The 14,411-nt window shown below is 42.7% G+C and overlaps 1 protein-coding gene across 1 annotated transcript in view; it reads right to left on the bottom strand.

The window, feature by feature from the left end:
* Positions 1-6: 6 nt before the first annotated feature.
* Positions 7-14,411, bottom strand: part of CERS6 (ceramide synthase 6) — a 150,280-nt gene continuing 135,875 nt past the window's right edge. The window contains exons 9-10 of the mRNA XM_014520802.1: positions 10,542-10,698; positions 7-3,126 (exon numbers count right to left, since the gene is read on the bottom strand). Coding sequence (XP_014376288.1) covers positions 2,965-3,126; positions 10,542-10,698 — 319 coding nt within the window. The 3' untranslated portion in view covers positions 7-2,964. The remainder of the gene's footprint in view (positions 3,127-10,541; positions 10,699-14,411) is intronic.

The raw sequence follows: 14,411 nt of genomic DNA, 5'->3' as shown, positions 1-14,411 counted from the left end.
GTTCAGCAGTGAATAGTAAAGTTCTTGATGGTTCTTAATCCCCCATCCCTATTTTTCCAATGGCCCACTCTCAGGCTCTCATCTTTCCCCATTTCAAGGTGCACCTTCATTAAAGCCTATTTCATTCTGTTAATAGGACTCAGTATCCAATACAACTAGAGGGGAAGGCAATGAAGTTGCATGGGTATATCTGAGGTAAAGGCCAGACTGTGATGCCTGCTCTCTGATTACACAGAGAGGAAATGAGAACTCTAATTGTAACTAGTCTGTTCCAGATATTAAGAAGGTACGTACAACGTACACAATTATTTTAAACCAAGACTGCATCCTTAAGATAACATGAAAGCTATTTGCCAACATTTCAGAACTTGTAGAGGTTTCATCAATTCCCCAAACCTTTTTGGGACACTCTAACTTAACCTGTTTCCCTTATACAAAAATAAAAATAACAGAGGAAGCCATCTACTTTGTTGTACATCGGGTTGGCAGTTTTTCTTACTGATCATCTTGTCAGGTAAAATTTCAGGAGGTAAAAAATTTAATTCACTGTATCCCAGGAAGATAGTCCTGTTTGAAAATCTCTCCATGCAGTCTCAAAATTGATGATTACAACACTTGCCACTTCAGCCCTCATATACAGGGTATTTTCTTCGGAGACTGCTAGCATTTCTACCTTTATTCTCACGCCTTATTAGCGTCCATTTTTCTTGTGGAGTGGTGGCACTCCTCTGTGAAGTACCACCACTTTGTAGAGGACAGCACCACTAAAGCACCATTCTTCTTCAGGACCTCATGCACATCTATGCTGCCTCCACACCAAGCTAAGGAGTGCCACTGAATCCTGGAAATGAAGTAATGTAGTTTCCTTAGAGTCCAATGCTGAATACCACTCTTGGGCATATTCATTGTGGTTACATTGCCTCATTTCCAGTCTTTGACATGTGTGAAGCTACAGTTAAGTTGACAGGGTTTGCTTCTCAGCTGTGCTCCCGGGGTCAACATGGAGTCAGCGTCTATGTCCCTTCCCTTTATTTTCTGCACATTTTTGGTTAACGTACTAGGGCTCTTGTCCATGATGGCTCCATAGACTTTCAAGAACCAGAACAAACACTTGCTGGAACTGGACAAATATCAGTGTCTCAAACAAAGTGCCACTGAAGCTTTCTCCAATACAATTCATAAGTAATAAAGCCATTAAAAATACTGTAGGGTCTGAAAAACCATCTGTGTTTTGATGCTTGCATAGGTGTGAGGAAACAACCTGTTTGTCTCTCAGTATTCTTGCTGAGGATGCTTTCATCGCTCATATCAACACTTTTCTTTTGCTAGTTCACTCCTCCTCATCTTTTTACAAATGTCTTTGGTCTATAAGCACATTGCTTCCATACACAATACTGCCGAAGAGCAGGTTGCATAGAGTCTGTTTCCCAGAAACCTCTCCTGTTTCTGGCAGTGTCGTTGCTAAACAGAGGAGTAAAGCGGTCCTCTTAGCAATACTTCTCTCAAGGTTTTCCTAGAAACTGAGTAAGCTCATATAGAAAGAAGAGAAATAGTGTATTTCAAGTGTTCCTCATATGGGCTCCTTTGGGAGCAATTTACACCCTACCCATACAACTTAAAATTATACAGGAGAGCCAAATTATCTTACAGCCATTTCTAAGCTTTACTTCTAAGTTTAATACAAATATCCATGAGCCCTGAAAGTCTCCTATGAATTGGTAGGGGAATTTTACTTGTTTTCATGCGTTTAAAATAAAATTTTCCTGATAATGCAAAACATGCTGCTTTCCCTCCACAAATATCTAAATGTCTAAATGTCAAATCACAAGAAAGCAGTGATAATGAGAACAAGATACTGACTGCCTCCTGTCTGGTGAAGCAATGAACTTTTGGCTACTGTTTTAAATTGTCACTGTTTTTTCCTTCCAAACTTGCAGAAACAAATACTAAAATTCAAGAGTGAACTCTAGGATTCACAATGGTTCACCTGAGCAAATATCTCTTGGCATGAAATCTATGTAAGAAGCTGAAATCCACAGAGGTCAGACTTGCAAGGAAGAACTAATCTGCAAGTCTGAGTTTTGTCATACATAGCTATTGACAAATGTATTTTGGGCATTTGCAGAAGTAATCAAGTTACTCAAATGCAATTAACCACTGATTTTGAATTTAGTACCATACTAAAATAATATCCTGCAATTATCATGGATTTGTTCCAATTATCATTAGCATAACAAAAAAGGAGCAACTGGGCCAGCAGCCTCAGGTACTGCCTTTGCTGGAGTGCAAAAATAGCCCCTACCACTACCACAGTGCTTGCAGCTGCTGATGCTGCCCCATGAGCAGCCCTGCTACTCCTATGTGAATTATGGATTAAGCATTAGAGACTACTTGAAAAAACACACCATAGTTTTAAAACTTCGTTGGGAAAATGGCCATTGTGATGTTATGGGCAATTTCAAAACCAGCACTTAAAAACCCAAAGAGCAAAAGATTGAAGAAGAACTAGAATCCGTAAAGCTGTGTCATATGTTACTGGGAGGTGACAAATCAAGCAGACTACTACTCATAGGAGACTAAGGAAGAACAACAGGAATGGACAGAAGAGATCTTGGCATATTGATCTCCACCACCAAAAATCCAAAAAAGGAATGAGGAAAGTCCCTTTTGTCCATAAGTCCCAAAAACATATATAAAATAAATAATATTCAAAGACAGTACAAATGAAAATACTGCTCCCTTTGTGCCAATTACATATACATACAGCATGCCTACATATATAGAATGGGGTGTTGTCTTCATTCACAAACAGGAAATATGGCAGTGCACTATCAGAATGCTTTGATACTCCTAAGTTTTTTTTTCTGATGCTGAGATATATGAAGAAACTGCATTTACAACTTATTATTTACTTCCAGTAGCAAACAGTTCACTTTGTTTATGTATCAGGATTAAATGCAAGGATTAATGTTCCTCTGAACAAGTGCCACCGGTAAGATACCCATTTGTCCCGTTGGTGCCACCGGTCCCATTTGTGGTGGTAAGACTCTGTGGGGTCTTTGAACGAGGTACTGAATCTTCCTCATCTGAACTTGACTCAACGTCACTTCGTTCATCCTTTACTACCTGCAGAATGTGTGAGAAGAAGCATGCTGTTGATATGACAAAGTAAAGAAAAACCTTGTGTGACCTGATGAAGAACACCTTGTATTCTAAAGTTTGTCTAACTTTATCCAAACTATACAGTTGGTCCAGTAAAAGATATTACCCATGAAAATCCTGCAGCTTGAAAAAACCTTCAGTAGTTCAAGCCAATATCAGAGAAGTTAGAGACTCTTGAAACTGAACTGTAAAATGGGCCCCAGTCTACCATGTGTTTCGGCAGTTACTTGTTTAGATGCATTTCAAACACCGATAACTGTCTATTCAGGTAACACATTACCCGCATGAAAGTCTGAACCTAATGGGCATAGAGGTGTTCATTTTGAAAGTGAGTGCACAGGTATTTGTGTACAGACTGAAGGAAACATCAGACCTTTTTGGTCAACCCAATCTACCTCCCTGCTAATGCTCCCCTGTCCCCTGAAAAACATTTTCTAATGCTTTGTCCAGTCTTAAGTCAGATGTCCCCCATGAAGTAATTCCTATTGGTTTTCCTGAGAGACTTTTCCACAACCTAGTTGGCTTAAGACTTATAAAGATGAATTGAATATTTATCCTAAATTTTGCTTTTTAAGTAGGTTGTTAACTTCAGTGAATAGAAGCAGTCTATTCACAGCTGGGCATAGTTCACAGCTCTCTTACAATCCCTCAGTATCCTGCCTATAAAACAGAGAAATTATTCTCTCTTTTGCAAAGCCCTTTGAGGTTGATAGGTAATATCATGATATTTAAGAACTGGGCATTATTATTAGTTCTAGGTTTATCTCCTAGTAATCCCTTCAGAAATTACTCTCCCACTCTCCCCTCCTACATATGCTACTGAAATGAACCGATCCATTGTGAAATGTGGTGGTGATAAGAAAGAAGACAAACTAATAGAGCACTGTAAATGACAAATTACTAGATGCCTTCCCTGCTTTGTTCCAGGACGGGAAGAAAGGCAGAACCAGCACATAAAAAATCAGTCAAAGTGCATGAAGCAGAATCAGGATGCACTAATAGAAAGAGAACTAGAATCCAACAGTGATTTTCCTTCTGTTTGTTCCTGTTCTCTCTCTCTATTATTATGTTATCTCACTTAACTAGCTATCCATGCTGTGCTGGCTGTCTCACAGAACTAGAAATACTGGCATGCAAATTCATTCACAATGATGAAGTCAATTGTAGGGGATAACCCCCCCCCAAAAAGTGTGTTCTCTAAAACATTTAAAGAGCCCTAGGGTGTGAAACTCAACTGTACATGCTTAATTCCTACAGAGATTATTTCGTATTTTAGAAGCATCCCTAAGGATCTGTCCCAAGCGTCCCCTCTTAACTGTCTCAGCGCAACCATCATCCTCACAATCAAGGAAGACACAATCAAGGAGGTTTCTTAATGGGAGAAGAACAACACAATACATATTGGAGTTCCAAAGTAAATGATGATAAGAATAGTTCCCTTTTGCCAGTGTGTAGCAGTGCTGTAGTCTTGATGCTAAGGACACTGGACTGCTGTTGACATTAGAATTTTAATTCTCTACTTTAGCAGCTTCAGTTAAAAAATGTATTATGGGTAGTTCCATCCAAAGGGGTGTTTATGGTTGAAGCACTTACAAAAAGTCACTGTACTCTCTCACAATACAACACGGCCCCAAATAAGAGGCACACCTTGTTTTTGGAAGGCAGAATGTTTTTTAAAAAACATGCGTTTGCCAGCTGCCTCACCCAGACTGTCTTCAGGGATGCTGCACTTCCTGGCACTCTAGGTTTCCAGAAGGACGTAACTCTATGTCACACAAGGTTAGGCCTCAGATCCTTGCAAGGACAGTGGCAAGATTGAGTGCTTTACTATAGGTAACTCTGTAGGTAAGTTCCTGTAAATAAAGTGTTTCCACATTGCAAGTCTCATTAAGATACTACCAGCAGCAAACTTCCTGCTTCAGGTACATGAGATCTAATGGCTTGCTTATGACAGTGGTGCCCAGCCTTTTCACCCTGTAGACCTGATGGGCAGTGCCAGGTCAGAAGGCAGGCCAGATCAGCCAGCAGGCTCAATCTGGTATGTGGAGTCAGTGCTGTGCATGCCTCACTCGGGAGTGGGGTGGGGAAGAAGAAGGGTGTGCGAAGCCTGACTGGATCTGTCTACCTGGCGTGGAGGCAGGGAGTGGGCCAGTCCCAATCTGGACCCATGGGGGGACAGAAAGGGGAGGAGGCAGAGCAGCCCCAATAATCTGAATGCACAGGGAAGAGTGGGCAGAGTGGCAGTGGCTCTGATTCAGACATGAGGCAGCAGGGAGGGGTAGCCTGGCCCAGATCTGGGTGTGCAGGTGGGAGTGGAGGTGGAAGGTAGGAGCATTTTGCCCCTGATCTGGACATGCAGGATGTGTGGGAGAATGGCGAGTAACCCAGCCTGATCTGGATGTGCAGGGGGTGGATTCCACTGTGCCAGGGGTGGATCCCCTGATCCCACTGTGTGGCAATGGCCCAAGCGAGGCTGGGAGCAGCTTCCAATGCTCCCCCACTGCCAAATGTTCCAACTTCTGGGGATCCTGACTAGCCAGATACAATGGCTTCATGGGCCCAGGCTGACAGTTTGGGCACCCTGGCTTATGATATACAAGAGCTGGCAAGTCAGACAGCAATACTGAAGTCCTCGACTTCAGGAAAGCCAACTTTGACAAGCTCAGGAGGCTTGTTGTTGAGGCCCTAAGGGACCATGACTCAACTGGAAGAGTCCAAGAGGAGTGGCTGCTCCTCAAGGGAGTGCTCCTGACAGCACAAGGGATGGCCATCCCATCTCGGAGGAAGGGTAGCAAAAGGGCACAGCAACCCCTTTGGCTCAGCAGGGAACTTGAGGACCTCCTACATCTCAAAAGAGAGAGACTTATAAAGGATGGAAATCTGGAAGTACAACCAAGGAGGAGTACTCAGCACTGGTCCGTACCTGCAGGGAGCTGATCAGCAAAGCCAAGGCTGCAACCGAGCTCCATCTGGCTTCACACATCAAGGATAACAAAAGATCCTTTTTCAGATATTTGGAAAAAAAGCAAGGGTAACATTGGACCCCTGCTGAATCAAACGGGACAGCTGATAACCGACACCCAGGAAAAGGCCAACCTGCGTAACGGGTACTTCACATCCAATGGGACCGCCCTGCCTAGCAAGACACGGGACGGCCAGGGTGAGGGTGTATTTATACCCAGCATCAGTGTTGATCTAGTAAAGGATCACCTTGAGAGGCTGGATACCTTCAAGTCAGCTGGTTCTGACAGATTACACCCTTAATTACTCAAGGAGCTGGCAGGTGTCATAGCCCAACCATTGGCAAAAATCTTCAAAAATTCATGGCGCTCAGGTGAAGTACCTGAAGACTGGAAGGAGGCCAGTGTGGTACCCATCTTCAAAAAAGGGCAGAAAGTAGATCACAGGAATTACAGGCCAGTCAGCTTGACCTCAATCCCTGGTAAGATTCTCAAGAAATTATCAAGGAGACCCTTCTGGATAAGCTGGGTGAGGGCAATATCCTGAGGGATAGCTAGCATGGGTTTGTCGCGGGTAGGTCTTGCCTGACCAATCTCATCCCCTTCTATGGCCAGGTGACGTATCACTTGGACAAGGGAGAAGAGATTGATGTCATATACCTGGACTTTAAAAAAGTCTTTGATCTGGTGTCCCATGACCTCATGGAAGAATTGGGCAACTGTGGCCTCGGCTACACCACAGTCTGATGTCTGGGAAATTGGCTCCGAGGTCGGACTCAGAAAGTAATGGTTGATGGCAGTGATTCATTATGGTGCTCCATAACCAGTCCCCCAAGGCTCTGTCCTTGGACCAGTTCTCTTCAACATCTTTATCAACGATGTGGACATTAGTGTCAGAAGTGCACTGGCTACGTTTGTCGTTGACACTAAACTTTGGGGCATAGTGTCCACACCTGAGGACAGGCTAGTGATCCAGGCTGACTTGGATAAGCTTAGTAAGTGGTAACACAAACCTGATGATGTTCAATACTGATAAATGAAAGGTACTCCACCTCGGGGAAAAAAAATTTGCAGCATGCTTATAGGCTCGGCAGTGCTACACTTGCTAGCACCACTGTGGAAAGAGACTTGGGGGTCGTGACTGACCACAAGATGAACATGAGCCACCAATGCGATGTCGCAGCTGGTAAAGCAAACAAAACCCTGGCTTGCATCTATAGATGCTTCTTAAGTAAATCTCAGGATATCATCCTCCCGCTCTACTCGGCCTTGGTGAGGCCGCAGCTGGAGTACTGCATCCAATTCTGGGCTCTGCAATTCAAAAAGGATGTCGAGAAGCTTGAGAGTCCAGAGGAGAGCCACGCACATGATCAGAGGGCTAGAGAATAGGCTTTATGAAGAGAGGCTGAGAGGCATGGGACTCTTCAGCCTGGAAAAGCGCAGGCTCAGGGGGGACCTGGTGGCTGTTTATAAGTACATAAGGGGTGTACATCAGGATCTGGGAGAACGTCTGTTCACCGGAGCGCCCCAAAGAAAAACAAGGACCAATGGTCATAAACTCCTACAAGACCATTTTTGGTTGGACATAAGAAAAAGTTTCTTTACTGTCCAAGCCCCCAAGACCTGGAATAGACTCCCTCCAGAAGTGGTACAGGCACCTACTCTGGACTCATTCAAGAAATGCTTGGATGCTTATCTTCCTGGATCCTTTGACCCTAACTGACTTCCTGCTCCTGGGGCAGGGCGCTGGACTTGATGATCTTCGAGGTCCCTTCATCAATGAAGAGCCCTAACATCTATGAAATCTATGAAGAGAGCAGACTAGACCAGTGGTGCTCAGCCTTTGCAGCATGTGGGCTGGATGAGTGGGGTGCAGCCAGTCCACAAACCAAATCCAGGGCTGCAGACTGATTCCATGCACTACATCTGGGGCTGCGCATTAGGTTAGACCCTGTGCACTGAGGCCTACCATGAGCTGGCCCCATGTACTGGCTCAATCTGGCATTCAGGACCATGTCATTTAACCCATGAGTCCAAAAATTTAGTGGCAAGGGAGTGGTGGCAGTATTAATTGCCACAGGGTTCCAGGGCTGTTGCAATGAACACTGCCACCAAATTCCTGGACTCATGGGGAGCTCCATGGGCTGAATAACCCTGCTCTGGCCTATTGGCTGTATTTTGAACACCACTGGGCTAGATAATCTAATGATCTCTTCTGGCCTAAAGTTCTCTGAATCCATGAGCTTTTAGGGCTAAGGTTCTAAGTCAACATCAGTAATTGTCACTCCCCTGAAACCATTAAGCAAAAATCAAGATTCAAAACTGCCCACCCCAGTGTTAATAATAGGATACGGTGCTATTAATTGAAAATGGTATAGGGCGTTTGATTGTTCAAACTTCACATATATGCATACCACCTAATCATTCTATGTCACGCTCTGTGCATCCTAAATAAATGACTCCAGGAGTCATTTGCGACAAAGACAGCAAACCATTTTTATACAACAAAATGTGTGTTAAGTTCAATTCAGGGCATTCCAGTCCCTTTATCATCTTTATATTTTGTCTCTGACTCCATGAGGTTTATCCAGTACCAATAAGAGTGGTACTAGCACCTCCTGTATCTTGCATACGCAACTTATGTTGATGTAGCTTCAAATTGCATTTGCTGCTTTTGAGGCTGTAGAACTGTTGTCTCATGTTGGGTTTATGACCCTTCTCGGCAGCGCCACCGGCAGCCAGTTAATCCTCTTCTGTATTTGTGCATTTGGTTTTTCCTCTTTGGCTTTGTTTTTGTTGAATTTCATTCTGTGGTCTGCAGCTCAGTTCTCTAATTTATCAAGTCCCTCTTGACTTTGAATCCTGGCCTCCAAAATGGTTGTAAGACCTCCCAGCTTTTTTGCTATCTGGAAATTTGCTCAGGAAGCATTGTATTCCTTTGTTAATCAGTGTCCTTCACAAACCAAGAATTGAAAACAGTCTTTTCTAAACATTTAGGGCATTTTTACATGTGCAGTGGGATGTGGTACCTGGCGCTTTAATTAGCGAGCTGTGCTAATTAAAAGCACCCACGTGTCACATGTATCAGCGTCCCCACATGTCCCCATGCTGGAAAAATGGAGGCAGAGTAGTTTGAACTAAAGCTCATTGAACGTGTTTTATTTCAAAGTGCTCCACCACCATTTTTTCAGTGTGGAGATGCGTAGGGACGCTGATGCACATAACATGGAAGGCTGGTGGAGCATGTCAATTTCCATGCTCTAGCAGACTCGATTAATTGATTAATCAAGTCTGTTCCAATGAGCTGGATTCCCAGCACGTCGGAGCAGGTTCCACTCATGTGCATAGGAGCCCTTAGAGCCTGAGCAATAAGCAGGAGTAGCAAGAAGAAAGAAGGAGGAAGCACATAGGAAACAATAGAAGAGCACAGATTTCCACAGCATGAGTCTTTTGCAAAGCATATCCAGAGAAACTTACATGCAAAGGGTTCCACTTCCCGGCCTTCCAGGACAGCACAAGGGAAATGATAAGGAAGCAGAATAAGAAAGAATCACAGGAATGATGTTGTGAAGTCACTGGTTTAATTTAAAACAAGATGGCTAAGGCTCAGAATTCCTAAAGCAGAGGTGACTCAAGTGTGGACCTCAGGCAAAGCAGAGACCATGACTGCACTCATCTTTAATAGCTGACTCCAGGCTCAATCCAGCAAAGTGCAGAGTATGATCTTGTCAAGAAATTTAGCAGTAAAAAGAAAAAAAAAAAATCAAAACAAAACAATTGCATGTATTTTCGGTGGGCCTACTCACATGCTTAAAGTACTCAAGTGATTTGCTACATTGCAAGACTGAGCCCACAGACTATGTATTTCAGCATTCTGATCTTGTTATCTGTTGGACTCCTGAGAAGTGCCAATACAGACATGCACTGTGTCCAAAGGTACCTGTTAGTAGACTTAAGGAATTCAGCCCACAACTTTGCCATTAATCAAGAGCAAATGGTTACAGGTTTCTGTTGATGTTATTGCCATTGTCACTTCGGAGGTAAATGCTACTCTATGAAGCATTTTAAAACAGGAAGAAAAACAGCTGGCAGAATGCAGAACAGCTATTTACATGGCTCTTACAAGATACAACATACCTGTTCTTAAAAAAAGAAAGCATGGATCACAATGTAACCAGTCTTTAAAAAAAAAAAAAAAGGCAAAATGTTCAGTCACATACCTAATACTTTGGTTATAAGGTATACAGAGCTAATTACTGTTCTAAGGAAGGAAAACGAGTACTACAGTACAGTGCTTGGTCCTCAAGTCTGTAGTGTGTGTCAGAAGAACAAAAAAAGTAAGTGTGATGTACTAATTTTGAAAACATTTAAAATCAAAACATTTACTATGAGATGTCACACAATGCTGTATTTCCTTACCTTGCCTTTTGCAATCACTTTATAGGCTGCCTTTAAAATTAGATAAGACCAAAAGCAGTGCAGAATTTGAAGAATCAGGAGCATTATGTTCAAGATCCACATGGCAGGAAAATTGCCCAGAGCTTCATACATTTCAAAGAGTGTTGTGTTTAATACCCTAAAGGAGAGGGATAGAAAAATAATTACATCTTGTTTTTAAAGGAGCCTTTTTAAAATCAAGCTGACAAATATTTGAGTACATGATATTCATGTATACATATATTCAGTTTTCAGACTGATATTGTTTAAAAGTGAACTGTAATGGAAATGGAATGACAAAGTATTTCCTTTTACATCTTCAGAGGTAAACATCATCAATACATCACCTTCACCTTCTATCTGTATTTACTCAAATCCAAGTTGAGTTTTATCCTCATTCAGCATGGGGGAAAGAAACCCTCGTTTTTTATTTGGGTATTGGCCAGGGACAGGCAGCTGCTGTGGCTCTGACTCTGGCCCTGACACTGACCTGAGCCTAGGGCAGCTGATGTCTGTCCCAGGCCAGGGCCAAGGTGGCTTGTGTGGTGGGGGAGGAGGTGTGCAGTGGGGGGAGTACAGGAGATACAGTACATAGTGCAGCCTTGGAGGGCAGTGGCACCAGGGAGACCATGCAGTGTCAGGGGAGCTGCTCTGGTCCTAGCTGTGGTGTCAACCCAGGTCCAGGGCCAGAGCCTCAGTCACACCCACTGCATAGGGTAAGCATTCACAGGAGCTAAAGGCTGGGGGGGTGGGGAGCAAGTGGCTAGGGGGACAGGCAAGGGTCAGGCCACCTGCCCCACCCCCTATAGTTGCTTTCCCTGTCACAGCAGTGGGAGAAATAAAGACGACCCTCCAATAATTAGTTTCTATACAAGGTAAATTATAACAAATTTATAATTTTCCATATGTAGAACTGAATTATTGGAGTATCATATTAAATTCAAAGTTGTCTTGGATTGAGGTAAATACAGTAACTTCTATCATTAATCATATGAAGAAAGGAACAATTCCTGATGCATGTTCTCTTCCTTTTTGAACCTGATAAGTACTTGGAAGTGGGTTCATCTATTCTTGCCTAGACATTCCTGAAAGAAAGTTGTTTTCCATTCTCAAGATTATTCTCCTAGCTTCTTGCTTCTCTTTTCTTTTTCCCATCCATCACAGGGAAACAATCAAATTAAGGAAGAGAAGCTTCTCAATCCTATTTAACCTTATTCCTCTGCAATGGAGGGTCCCTAAAATCAGATTATATTTGAATACAACACAATGCTGCGATCATTCCACTCATCTTGTTGTTTTAATAGCATTTCTAATGGCATTTTTTACCTTCTCTCTGAAGGGGAATTGTTTAATTATAGTGAAAAAGTACACAACAGAATAACCCATATGTTGTGTAAAACACTTCATAATAAACATGAAATTATATGGCATTTAAAAAAGTACTGTGATTTACTAAATCACAAACTCATTAATGCAGCATTTGTCAGTACTATTGACAGCTTTAGCAATGGTTTTACTGTCTTGATATCAACAAAGACTAGGTCAAAATTTTCTTGATCTCCGTATGCAATCACAAACTGACCAAATTACATGAGACTTCAGCAGTTATGATATATGAAGCAATTACATCCATCTGATAGGACTCAATGTGCAATAGGGTTTATTTTCTAAGCATTAAGGGCTAAATCCACCAACTTTGCTCACCATTGCAATGACTAACTCTGACATCTGCCATCCAGTGGAATTCCTCAGCCCTCAGTTAGGTGCATAGACACAGACATACAAGACAGAGCAGCCTTGTCTTGCAAAACAAGATGGTGGTGCCAATTGTCTACTTTTCTATGCAAACAACCTGTAGAGTACAGTACATACCTAGGATGTGGGAGATCCAGGTTCAAATCTCTCCTCACCCCTGAATTTAGAACAAGAATTTGAATCCAGATCTCCTAGCTCTCTGGAGAGTGCCATAACCACTGGGCTAATGGGTATTTTGAAGTGGTCTCTTCTAATAGTTCTTCATAAAACTTAAGTTCATTTGCTTTCCGTCTCTACTGTTGATATTTCAGTAGAAGAACTTGAGAGATGCATCCCAAAATACCCTACAGGCCAATTTAAAACCTTGTTCCTCTACCCTCCAAATCATACAGCTAAAGGGCTTAAATCTCTCTCCCCGATATCTCACATATTCCTGGCTGTTTTCTGTCAATCCAGTAGGCATGTTATGAGAATGCTTCATGATTTGGCCATAAAGGGGATACAGGCAGGGGAACACCTTATTTGAGAACCTTGCAAAGGACAGGAGTTGAACTGCTCAGTGGCTTCAGGATTTGGGTGGTTGTGTACATATCCAGTGACAGAAATGTAGGCATTTAGGGAATTTTACTGATGGAAACTTAAGCATGTAAGGACTTTAGGCAGCTCCAAGATTAGAAAGCAGCTGAGCTGTATTTTTGAGAAGTTTAATTGATTTTGGCAGCAATAGTAGCTGTTGATCACCTCAGTCCCTTTGTAAACTTAGTGCTAACTCTACTATACATACTCAAAAATGAAGTCCATGAATTATTTAAACTTGTGGTGAAGTTTAAACCTAAAGTAACAAGATACTGGCCAATAACAACAGTCTATGTATAGAGGAAACAACTTCTGGCAACACATGATTCCCTCTGAATGTCTGACACAAAAATTGAGAAAATTAAAAAGTGGGGATGATCAACAAATGGGGAAAAAGAGTTTGTGCCAGTCCTTGCACCCTTTGCCATAGGTGATATTGTAAGGCTACAAACAGATGCCATACTTGTCCCAGGATAAATAATTTTATCCCAGGACAAAGTGCAGTTCTTCAGACATCCATGTCTATTGTCTCAGGATAAATCCTAAAGAAGTACTAACAGTTTAACTCAAGACAGCACAAATGCATTTGAATGGTTACCCCAGGACTGCATCATTGAGTTAATGACAGAAATATGGCAGTGCATTCAGCTGTACACTAAACCCTTATTAGAAGGGTGATGTGTGTACACACCTATCCCGGGATATTTCTGTTCCGAGTCAAAGGTACACTGGTCCAGGGGCCAATGCAACACCTATTCTTAGCCTAAGAATCAAAAAATCACTGCATTTGGCTTTTTAAAGTAACTATTACTACATTACCACTAGATGGCACATTTAATCAAGCTAACAATTGTGTGGCTTTCAATCTGCTCTGGTTATAATATGGTTGTAATAAAGAATCTAGGACTGTAGATGTAGGACTACAGGACCTTAGAATCATTCAGATTTTATTCTCCTGGACTGAACCACTAGTTGGGTGTGAACTGTGACAAATTTATACACTCCAAGAATTCATTTTAGCTGGTGACCAACCTCAGCAATATTCTTTCCAGTTATTGGGTGGATAGTAGGGCTGTGTGAAGCTTTGGTTGCTGATTAGATTCAGTGGAGATTTGGCAGCCAAATCTCTGAATCCAAATTGAATCAGGAGACCCTTTAATTTCTCCAAATCAAATTGGAACGCTCTGAATTGATTTGGAGAGATCTGATGATTCAGACATAGACACAGCTTTAAATGTTTTTTCTACATACCTCAAGGTACCAGGTGGCTTGTGAATGCTGAGATGTTGGGCCGGATGGAGCATCCCACAGAAGCGTGCATGTGGGGGTCCCCAGATTGCTTGACGGTGGACCCAGAAGTGGACTAGAAGCACTTCTGGTTGACTTCTGGGTCCGCCGTGGAGTGTGTGGGGACCCTCCCCCTGCCCCCCAGCTTGGTGACTGGTGCCTCCTGGGTCTGAGGGGGCACTTGGGTCCCCCCCCCCCCCCCCCCCCTTGGGAAACGCCCAACTGGGGGGGGGG

The sequence above is a fragment of the Alligator sinensis genome, unplaced genomic scaffold (genome assembly GCF_000455745.1).
Source record: "Alligator sinensis unplaced genomic scaffold, ASM45574v1 scaffold143_1, whole genome shotgun sequence".
NCBI classification, from domain to species: Eukaryota; Metazoa; Chordata; order Crocodylia; family Alligatoridae; genus Alligator; species Alligator sinensis.
The sequence above is the reverse complement of the archived record's forward strand: the minus strand, read 5'-3'. Positions and strand labels throughout refer to the sequence as shown.